Source organism: Chiroxiphia lanceolata, chromosome 6 (genome assembly GCF_009829145.1).
Source record: "Chiroxiphia lanceolata isolate bChiLan1 chromosome 6, bChiLan1.pri, whole genome shotgun sequence".
In the NCBI taxonomy this organism is placed as follows: Eukaryota; Metazoa; Chordata; class Aves; order Passeriformes; family Pipridae; genus Chiroxiphia; species Chiroxiphia lanceolata.
In genome coordinates, this window is record NC_045642.1 from 34,672,559 (window position 1) to 34,683,523 (window position 10,965).

At 37.6% G+C, this 10,965-nt stretch overlaps 1 protein-coding gene across 1 annotated transcript in view; it reads left to right on the plus strand.

Moving 5' to 3' along the window:
• DPH6 (diphthamine biosynthesis 6) overlaps nt 1–10,965 on the plus strand; it is a 198,708-nt gene that overhangs the window by 78,573 nt on the left and 109,170 nt on the right. Inside the window, 2 exon segments of the mRNA XM_032691281.1 lie at nt 5,869–5,944; nt 7,346–7,520. Coding sequence (XP_032547172.1) covers nt 5,869–5,944; nt 7,346–7,520 — 251 coding nt within the window.

The window sequence follows — 10,965 nt, forward strand, 5'->3', positions numbered from 1 at the left end:
TGTGAAGTGTCCCTTTCCACAGATCTTCCTGTGCCCTCAAACAAAATAGGAAAAAGAAGTATAGCTCTGTGATATAGCAGGGAGGGAGCCTGTTTTCAACATTTATGCTTGTTGAGTAAAGAGTATGAAATTTGTGCAAAAAGTAGAATGGTTGAACTGCCTTAGATGTATGTTTAATTTAACATTTCCTAGTTTGGAGAAAAGTAACCAGTATTGCCAAGGTTTAATTTGGCATCCTTTTTTAAAGCTGTTACATTTTTTTTCCAGAATTTGAACCTTTTCTTAAACTAAAAATTTGAAAGAAACTTGCAACAAGAAAGGGCTTTTGATTTATTCTTCTAGAATGGGGAAGCAGTCAAATAGTTATTGAAATACTTGTTTCTAAAGAATGTTGCAGGGAATTAAGATGTCAGCAACCATACTTGCAGGAATCTCCATTACTGAATTTAACTGTTTTTCTGATAAGTACTTGAGGTAGGGCATGGAAGCCTGTAAATCGAAAAGAGAGTAAGATGAAGCAGAGAGAGCTATGGATGAGTGAGACCTCCAGTTTGACTGGTGGTGTTTTCCCTTCCCGAGAGGGAAGACCAAAGCGGATTAAAGATGAGCAGGTTCCAAGTGGATTAGTTCAGTTTATTACATTCTCAGCTGAATCTTTCTTTGTCTGTGTGCTTGCCCAGCCTTCCCTCCTGCTCAGAGACTCAAAAAGTTAATTACTGTAATTTGCAAAATGTACATACAGTGCCTTAGTACATGGAAATGACGGAGGTGGGTCTGAAACCCTGCAAGACTGCCTTGGCACCTCACCACCACTTTGCCATCCTTCTTGGTTTCAGCTCTATGCGATGTGTCTGTTCACAGTTTCGTTGTTTTCTGTGCGAAGTAGAAAAGGTGGCTGTTCCTAATTGTCTCCTAGTTCTACTCACAATTTTTATTCCTGTGTCTTTGTTTATTCCCTTCCTTCTGATTACAGAAAATCATTCTGTTCAGAAAAATTAACTACTTTTGTCATTTAGCTAGCATTCAGGAGGCTCAGCATGACAGTACTTTGAAACAAAGATGCTTTATTTTCTCTATACTGGTAGTTAACTAACTGTATTTTCCTGTTGAGATGGAAGTTCATAACATTTTCTATTTTTCTGAGCTCTCCATTGCTCCATGGGAGCTTCTGGCTGCCGAGCGATTTTGAAAATCTGGTTGTATGTAAGGGAGACTCAAAATTTTAGAAGTACTCATATAGAATACAGATATTGCTATTTTCTGAAAATGTGAATTTCTATGGAAGTTGAATAAATGTAACAGTGGTTATTGTCATCACATATTTTTCATTTTATTTATCAGTGATACATCTGTGCTTTCTGGATATTGGATATTACTTGATAATAAAATCCCATTAAAACTGAAAGATTATTGCAGTAATTACAAAAGCGGCCACTTGCTTGAGATTTGTTTCCGGATTTTTATTTGTTTACTTTAATTTTTATTTGCTAAACCCATTTTCCAATTACACGCAGTCCTTTAAACATGTAAATATGCTTGATGGTCGAGTTGAAGGCAACCACATAAAAAGAATTGAGAATCACTTTAACTAAACCTGGAGGATGACTGTCCTGTGCAGAGTTCTTACGTTCTGGGGAAGTGTCTGCCGCGTGTGTATCGTGGGCTTGATACGCGGTTGTATTGTGGGCATGTGCGAGATGGGAATATCTGCAAGTGCGTGAGAAGTTTCTACTGGGGCTAAGCTGCCAGATGTCTGGAGAGGTCTAAGTAGAGAATAAAATTTCTGGACAGAAGAAAGTGAGAACAGAACAAGTTAAAAAATGATAGGCCTGTTTATGCAACCTACTTTCTCTTTCTGCTCCCCTCCCATTCAACTGTCTTTCATAGACTTCTGAAATTTACACTAGCCTGTAAGGGTCTATCCAGAGGCTTCTGAAGATTCAGAGGAATTTTGGCTAGGCAACCAACTGTCTTTCCTCAACAATTGAGGACCTGGGATTCTTCTGAATTGTTTTTGATGAGAGCGTTTGTTTTCTCAACAAAACTGTGTTGGCTTTTAGGGGGTTTAATAACAGCTCCAAAATGAGATGTCTCAGTTACAGTTTTCTTTCACATTTATCTTTCACATGTTTGGGTCCCATTTCTCTCACAGGAAGATTTAAAAGATTCTCTAGTAAGGGTTCAGGTTTTCTCATAGCTACAGGTGTGCTATCCAATTTAAGATTTTGATTATCAATATGTCCTGATGCAACTGTGGCCCTCAAAAGAAGCGGTGAAACTGTAGACGTTTAAGTGCTAAATAGAGATTAGTTTCAGTTGTGTAGTGGTATTAAAGATGTTACCTTTAAAATATATTGAAAAAATTAGCAGTAGGTGAAAGATCCACAAAGATACCGGTTTTAAGCTTCACTTTGAAAAGCTATCCCTGGTTAGGCAAAACCAGAAATTTCTATTCCATCTGTAAGCTTCCAGATCAAGTGCCTATATAATTAAAATGATAAGGTATAAAAAGCTTTAAAAATTTAGCACAGTTGCACTCTTTTTCAACAGTAGTAAACTGCGAGATTTGTGATATTTTTTAATTATTTGAAATATTTAAAGATATTATTATTTTATTATAAGGGCTGAGGCATACAGATGTAACATTTCCTTAAAATTAAATCATACTACAATCTACTCATGTAGAGGTTAATTGATTACCATAGATAGTTTCAAGAAGTCTGTGTTTGCAATTAAAAATGTTTCATTAGTTTGAAAGAGATTCCTCATAGCATTCACTTAAAATAAGCAATTAAATGTCTGCTATAGGTATAGATGCAGGTGAAACTTCCCCATGGCACTGTACTAGGTAATGCCATAGTTATAATTTTTGTTCCATTGTTTGTGACTATTTCAATTTTTTGTTCCAGTTGGAAAAGGAATTATACCAAAGACTGTTGCTCAGTGGAATTGAAATAGGGGACTACATTCAGACAGCACACTTTAGGTCAGGTTTCTGCAGTTTGCTCTCTTTACTCTTGGTGGCAGCACAGCTCTCTGGTGTATCTGCTGCTCCTCCCAGTTCTGTGTTATCTTCAGACTTGCCAAGCGTACACTGTGTCCCATCAACCAGATTATGAATGAAGATGTTGAGCTGGACTGGACCCAGTATAGGTTCCTGGATTTTCACCTTTGAAACTTTTTGCCAGTGATCCCACCCTCTGGGCCTGGCTGTTCATCCAGTTTTCAATCCACCTCTCTGGATATCTGGTCCATACATCAACAGCTTCTCTTTGAGGATGTTACAGGAGACAGTGTCAAAAACATTACTGCTGCCTTAGTAGCAATGATTATTAAGTCTTCCTTAAAGTGATTATGTTTGGAAACTTCTAGGTGTTTGTGACAAATGTTACCTTGTTCTGTTTATTTTTTTAAATACAAACCGAAAATAGTTAGCTGAGGAGTTGCTTTAGATTCGCATCATGAGATGTGATCCAATGGGTTGTTCTTAATTTCTTGTGTTCCTTTAGATAATCAGTTTTAGTGCACTTACACATTCAGTAAGAATGCCAGTGCGAAAAGAAATTACACTGTTGCTAACACTTATTCATAGATTACCAAAGCATAGTATTTTAATATGTTGTACAGAATCTTGTATGTTACATCTAAGTCTACCTCTAACATTGCTTGATGGTCTAGGTGTGCAGTATGCAACTCCTGTGTTATTTGAGTGTGGTGGGTTTGTTTTTCATTGGAAACTGGATAACAAACACCTAGCCCATGACATTTTTGCTCTTTTTTTTTTCTAGTTGTGTGTTAAAACTAGTTTTCTATTTGTATTTTTTTATTGCCTTTGATAAGAGGGCTTGTTTCTTTTTACAGTAATTTGTGTTCTTATGCATCTGAGATAATATGCTGAGAACGCAATTGCTATAGCTTGAAAAATTCCACTTGGGTCATAGGTTAATACAGATCGTAAGGGACCTCTGGAGGTCATATAGTCCAATCCTGTGCTCAAAGCAGGGTCAACAGTGAGGTCATACCTCTTATCTTCTTCATATTTTTAAAACCGTTTAGCAATTTTCTAATATAAAATACTACGTTTGGACTCTTATTGCAGAATATAAAGTGTAGTAGAAGAATGAGAGTTTTAAGTATAGCAAGACACATATTTGAAAGACATTGTTAAGATAATCGTAGATTGACATTCCCCTACACTGTCTGGGTGTCACACTCAAAGAAGTCAGGAGGAGGCTTCTTCAAGATGCTGATTGTAGGCCAGGATTACTAAATCACAGAGGAATGAGAGTGTTGGCTGTGTGTACCTTCAGGGAGTAATCAGTAGCCAGCCACATAGTCTCCTATTTGTAAAATGACAGGTAGAAAGATTAGAAAGTTGCAGGAAAATGGCTTTTTTATGCTTATTTTTATGGAACAAACAGATTTCATAGAATCATAGGATATCCTGAGTTGGAAGGGACTCACAAGGATCATCAAAGTCTGGCTTCTGGCCCTGCAAAAGACAACCCCAAGAATCACACCATGTGACTGAGAGTGTGGTTCAAATCCTTCTTGAACTCTTGCAGGCTTGGTTCCATGACTACTTCCCTGGGGAGCCTTTCCAATGCCCAACCACCCTCCTGGGTGAAGAGCCTTTCCCTAATATCTAACCTAAATCTCCTGTGACAGCTTCATGCCGTTCCTTCAGGTCCTATCACTGGTCACCACAGAGAAGAGATCAGTGTCTGCCCTTCTTTTTCCCCTCACGAGGAAATTGTAGACGGCAATGAGGTCTCCCCTCAATCTCCTCTTTTCCAGGCTGAACAGACCAAGTAACCTCAGCTGCTCGGCTTCCACTCAAGACCCTTCACCATCCTTGTTGCCCTCCTTCAGATGCTCTCTAATAGCTTAATATCTTTCATATATTGTGGCACCCAAAAACTGCACCAATATTCAGGGTGAGGTGGCACCAGTGCAGAGCAGAGCAGGACAATCCCCTCCCTCGACCAACTGGTGATGCTTTGCCTGATGCTCCCCAGGACATGGTTGGCCCTCCTGGCTGCCAGGGCACTGCTGACTCATGTTCAACTTGCCGTCAACCAGGACCCCCAGGTCCATTTCCACATCATTTCATCTATGTTACCTTTTTGTTTATGTTGCATATTTATTTATGTTGCATTTTTGTTTATGTTGCATATTTATTTATGTTGCATTTTGTCCTGAAGAAAAATTATACAGCAGTTTACATGGTTGCATTATTGCATTCTGCACAGAGAGTTGTGGGAGTTCTCACAAGCAGTATGCTGGAAGCACTGACTCAAGAGTGTGGATCTGCACTAAATTAGCAAAAACTGTCTTGAAAATTTACCAGCCCAAGCAGAAAATCCATTCATCCATACCTATGCTAATAGTAATGAGGAAAAAAATATTATATTTGCATGTGAGAGAAGGGGATAAAATAGTTTTAGAAGAAATAAGCAAGAATAGAGCTTGGAAAATAAACAAGATGAGAAGAATTTTATAAAGCTATGTTACATGATATGTAAAGACAAGTAATTTTTGGTTGGATTCCTGCTGGGAGCTGAATGGCTTTTTTATGCATGGACTGCAAACATAATTATTTTTCAGGCTTTGAATGTTGATTTCCACACACGCACCCTCAAACTCACTGCTTTTTCACTGGCCACATGCAACAGACTGTCTGTCTGTCCATCAAGTCTTCCTGAGAGGAAACAAAAAGGAACTTTATAAATGAGTGCTGAAGCAGGTTTCAGCCCTGTCATAGGTGTGTATTGGTCATGCAACTTAAAGTATAGCAGAAAAATATGCACAGTATTACATGATAACATGTGAAGGGTGTAAAGGAACTATAAGCTGCTGTTTTTTCAGACAGCTTTGACACTGTCTCTCACAACATCCTCACCGACAAAGTCAAGAAGTGCAGACTGGATGAGTGGACAGTGAGGTGGGTTGAGAACTGGCTGAATGGCATATCCAGAGGGTCGTAGTCAGTGGCACAGGGTCTAGTTGGAGGCCCCAAAGTTCAATGCTGGGCCCAGTATTGTTTGACTTACTAGTCAATGACTTGGATGACAGGGTAGAACCTCCTCAGCAAGTTCTTAGACAATAAGCTGGAAGGAGTGCTCCAGAGTGCTATGCAGCCCTTTGAAAGGGACCTCAACAGGTTGAAGAGATGGAAGAGAAGAACTGTCTGAAATTCAACAAGGCAAATGCAGGGTCCTGTAGCTGGGGAAGAATAACCCCAGGCACCAGTACAGGCTGGGGGTGTACTTCTGGAAAGCAATTCTGTGGAGAAGGAGCTGCACGTTCTGGTGAACAAGCTGTCCATGAGGCAGCAGTGTGCTCTTGAGGCCAAGAAAGCAAATGGTGTCCTGGGATGCATTAGGAAGAGCACTACCAACTGGTCAAGGGAGGTGATCCTGCCCATCTGCTCAGCCCTAGTGAGATGCATCTGGAGTGCTGTGTCCTGGAGCATGTCCAGTGGAGGGTGACAAAAGTAATTAAGGGAATGGAGCATCTCTCATACAAGGAAAGGCTGAGGGAGCTGGGCCTGTTCAGCCTCAAGAAGAGACAACTGAGAGGGGACCTCATCAATGTATATAAGTATCTCAAGAGGAAGGAACCAGGCTCTTCTTGGTAGTACCAAGCAATAGGACAAGAGACTATGGGCAGAAACTGATACACAGGAAGTTCCACCTGAACATGAGGAAGAACTTCTTTGCTGTGGCAGGTGACTGAGCACTGGAACAGATTGCCCAGAGAGGTTGTTGGAGTCTCTCTGACTGGAGATATTCAAGAACCATCTGGATGCAATTCTGTGCCATGTGCTCTAGGATAACCCTGCTTGAGCAGGGAGGTTGTACCAGATGACCACTGTGGTCCCTTCCAACCTTACCCATTCTGCGATTCCGTAATTCAATGAAACTGAACCTCTAGACCAAACACTGGAAGCAAATTCAGTGACAAATGTCAAAAAAGACTGCTTTGCATAACTTATCTGGCATTTCCAGGGTAGTGTGGTCAAGGTTTTTTTTAAAAAGAACTGATGAATTCTTAATAAAGTAATACACATTAAAAATAAAATAAAAAAAAATGAACCATTGGCTATGGTGCTAGTTTCTCCTTGGTAATGGAAATTTCTTGCTGGAAGTCTGAAGCTGATCATTATGTGGAGAGCAGATAACTGTTAATCCTAGCAGGTTGTTGTGATACCTTAATTTTGTTATATGTTCTTGGCAAAATTTCCTAACATACTGTCCAGACCAAAAAAAACATGGAAAATCAGTGTTGAAGGCTGGTGCAAGCAAACTTACTGTTTGAAAAAATAATTCTCTTGTGTTTTCAGAGTATGTGTTGAAATCCCGTTACCTGATGGAGTACTGTTTTGCATTGACTGCCTTGCACATAAGTACGACATTGCAACAGATGATGTGTTACATGATGAAAAGCTGGTCATGCATGTACAGAGCATTTCCCACTGGGCACCTGCTAGCATAGGACCTTACAGTCAGTCCATCAAGGTAGGGAATTTTTGTTACTTCATGGGAACTATATGTCCATATACTGAAATGAATACAGTTATAAAGTCTCTTTCTCCCCCATATGAATGTGCAAAACAAAATGTGTAAAAAGAGAAACCAAATTAAAAATGAGCATTTTGCATTTATATTTTTAAGACTTACGGACAACTTAACTCTCATCTGTCTTTTGTTTTGTGATAACAAAACTGGTTAAAGTATTCTTTGCAGAGAATCTCGAAAACAGCATACTTCTGTTGTATATTGTAATTAGATAAAAAAACTGTGTTGCATATATACTTTTATAATCTGCCTAGGATATAAACAGAATTTAGGAACAGCTGAGGCTATTCCAACGTCCTTGTTAAAGCTCAAAATTTTTATAGGTGAGTCAATCCTAAAATGCTTATTTAATGAAATCCTTCTTGAGGCTTGTGGTACTGCCTAACCATTTAAAACAAAAGCAAGGTTGAAGGACTGTTCTTTTTTCCAAAATAATAACAAACTGAACAGAATATTACATACTATTTAGACGTATGAAAAGGAGACAGTAAAGTATCATGGAAAAGTGGACCAAATTTGCATAAAAAGATTTCCTCTTAATATTGTATTTCTTGTCCAGCTAGTACCATTCTGACAACTAGTGAACTGTCTCAACCTTTTCTGTTGCAAAATATATATATATATTCTTATCTTACCAATACCCTTCTTGAGTAATACATTGTCACGTCTTGTGCAGACTGATCTAGGTGACATGGTATGACACTGTTTAAATTTCCTGAAACTTCTTTGAGTCTGCAAACCCATCTAGTATAATGGCCAAGAAATTTACTTTGTTTTGTCTTTGTACTATTTTACAGAAAATTTCAGGAATAGTATTTTGCTTCAGAAGCTCATGTGGAATTTGTTATATTTTTAGGAAGAAATGTTGGTGGATTACCACTCTATGAATTCTGTTCTTATAGGAGGGGGGGGTTTATCACCTGTGTATATCCATTTTTCTTGGTTTATTAGACTTTATTCCATTCAATCTTACACCTTAATGATCATAATTGTATCATGTCATGCATAATCCTGCAAAGATAAAATTTAATAAGCTTTGCATCTTTGTTATTTGGAGAAACTCTTCTAATACAACATTGCAACTAATCTGTATGTCCTGGAACTGGCATCAACTAAATTTGGAAAAGGGGAGTGAACTGACAATTGCTTCAGTAACCCAGAGAACAATGGACAATATGCAAATGGACAATAAATAGACACTGCCAGATCTTCTGGTGGTATGGGACAGTTAGCATACCCAAAGGAAGGTTCATATCTCTTCAAATATAGTGTAACCAGTAACATTGATCAGCAAATCAAACATTAGGGAAAACTTCCACTGGTGTGTTTTGTTTTGCTTATTTTCTTTTACCCCCAAAGGAACATTTTAATCAAGCAACATTATTTTCCTTTAAGGTGTAAAATAAGTATTTTTACTTTTAAAGACTGATTACCACAGGAGTAAAGTAACAGTAGTGAAAAGTTGAACTTCTGCTAGAGGATCGCTCACTTGTCATCGTTTATGGCTATGTTCTGTCTCTAGTCCACAAACACATGTATGGGGAATGGTAGGATACGTGCCAGCAGTATTTTTAATTTTCCTTTGCAGATTTTTCCTTACTACTAACAACAATGCATTTGTCTGAGTATCAATATTAAACATCCGGTTTTGTCTTGCTAAGAATCTTTTGACTTTTTGGTAACATATTTCTATCTGCAGAGCTTGATCCAATACATGTCAAATGTACTGGAACAAGTAAACATTTCAGTAAAAGTTTTTAATATTTAAAAGTTTTTCTTTCTAAAATAGCATATATAGGATATAACCTGTAAAACCTTTTCATAAGAAACATCATAGAAGAGTACATAAGCACATAAACAGTGTGTTTGAATTTGAAAATTTATTAATGGAAGAGAGAGGTTTTGTATCTTCTTACACATGAATTTTCCAAAATTAAAATCTACTTTAGGTGTGTTTTTAGAACTTCCTGGGCCTATGTATGGACAGGTAAGTGTTAACTCTTAAGTTCACCGGCGAAGTAAGCACTTCAGTATATTTTGGGAATGGAATATATTTTTCCGAATAATTAAGGAAGGAACAAAAGTCAGGTTTTTTATCTTTATAATAAAAAAATATTTCAAATTATAATAATTTGATGATGATGAAATGTTATAATTTTTTATGATTGAGGAACAGAAGCTTAATGATTCTAAAACAGTAAATGGTTATTACCCTAACGTGTGTATCTGTAGAGTTGGATTATCTTTTGTTTTACAACAATTGGACAATTGAATTTTGTCTTTTCAGTCCAATATGAAGTTTTCTGGACACTGGGGAATCATCATGTATTTTGCACAGTGTTTTTGCTGAGTTCAGAATAGAACAAAGACTAATTATTCAGGGTATTGCACGTTGGGATAGATGTGCACTGGCATGTAAGAGCAGTGAAAAGATGTAGGTAGTTCATGCAAACTATGGAATTCATACTTCAAGCTCAAAAATCACTCAGCAGAACATCATTTCAATTCTGTAGGGACCTTGCAGGATCCTGCCGAGAGTGCTATGGGAACAAAAAGTAAAAATTTTAAATTTGCCAGGAGAATGTCCTAACCTTAGTCTGATAGACACCAAACAACTGTGGCAGAACGAAATTAGGATTTTCAAAGTATTTATAGCAAAAATCTTCCTCTTTTGGATTAACATTCTTTAAAACATCTTCAGTGTTTCTACTTGTAAGAAGTAGACAGGAACTGTTCGATATACAATAGACTGACTTTCTTATAAAAAGAAAAACCTGAAATCATTTAATATGATTTTCTTGGTCCAGCTCCACCAGTCTTAATGTCTGTGTCAGCAAATGGAATGTAAGTTACATCAGTCGTGTAAAGGCTGATTCTGTTGATTTCACTAATGTAAAATAAGTATTCTGATTACATCCTTCTAATAGTAGTACCACAGGCTATCCAGGCTATCCAGTCTGGGAGTACATGATGATACATGGTTTGTCTTCCTCCAGATCTTTGCTCTGCAGTAAACACGAACCCAGTTTGTGCTGGTCGTTGGTAGGAGCTCGGTATTTTTACTAAAGATACTTCATGTTCTCGCTGGTTTTTATCACATGATTATTTTATTTTCATTATTTAATTCTGTTTTACCAGCAGATTAGAAGATTTATCAAGACTAAGCAGTAATTGGTAGCTTGTATAGAAAAAGCTTACTTGCTATCTTCAGAAAAGCAAACAGCACAGCATTAGTGAGTTTAACATGAAGATGCACTGCAAAGCAGTATTTCGGGTGAGAAATTTATACTGAGACCTTTCACGATTATTTATTTGTGAAAATACCCTTTGAGCATTTGTGAACTGTGAGCATAGTTCATTTAAAATAATTTAAAAAAAAAGCCCA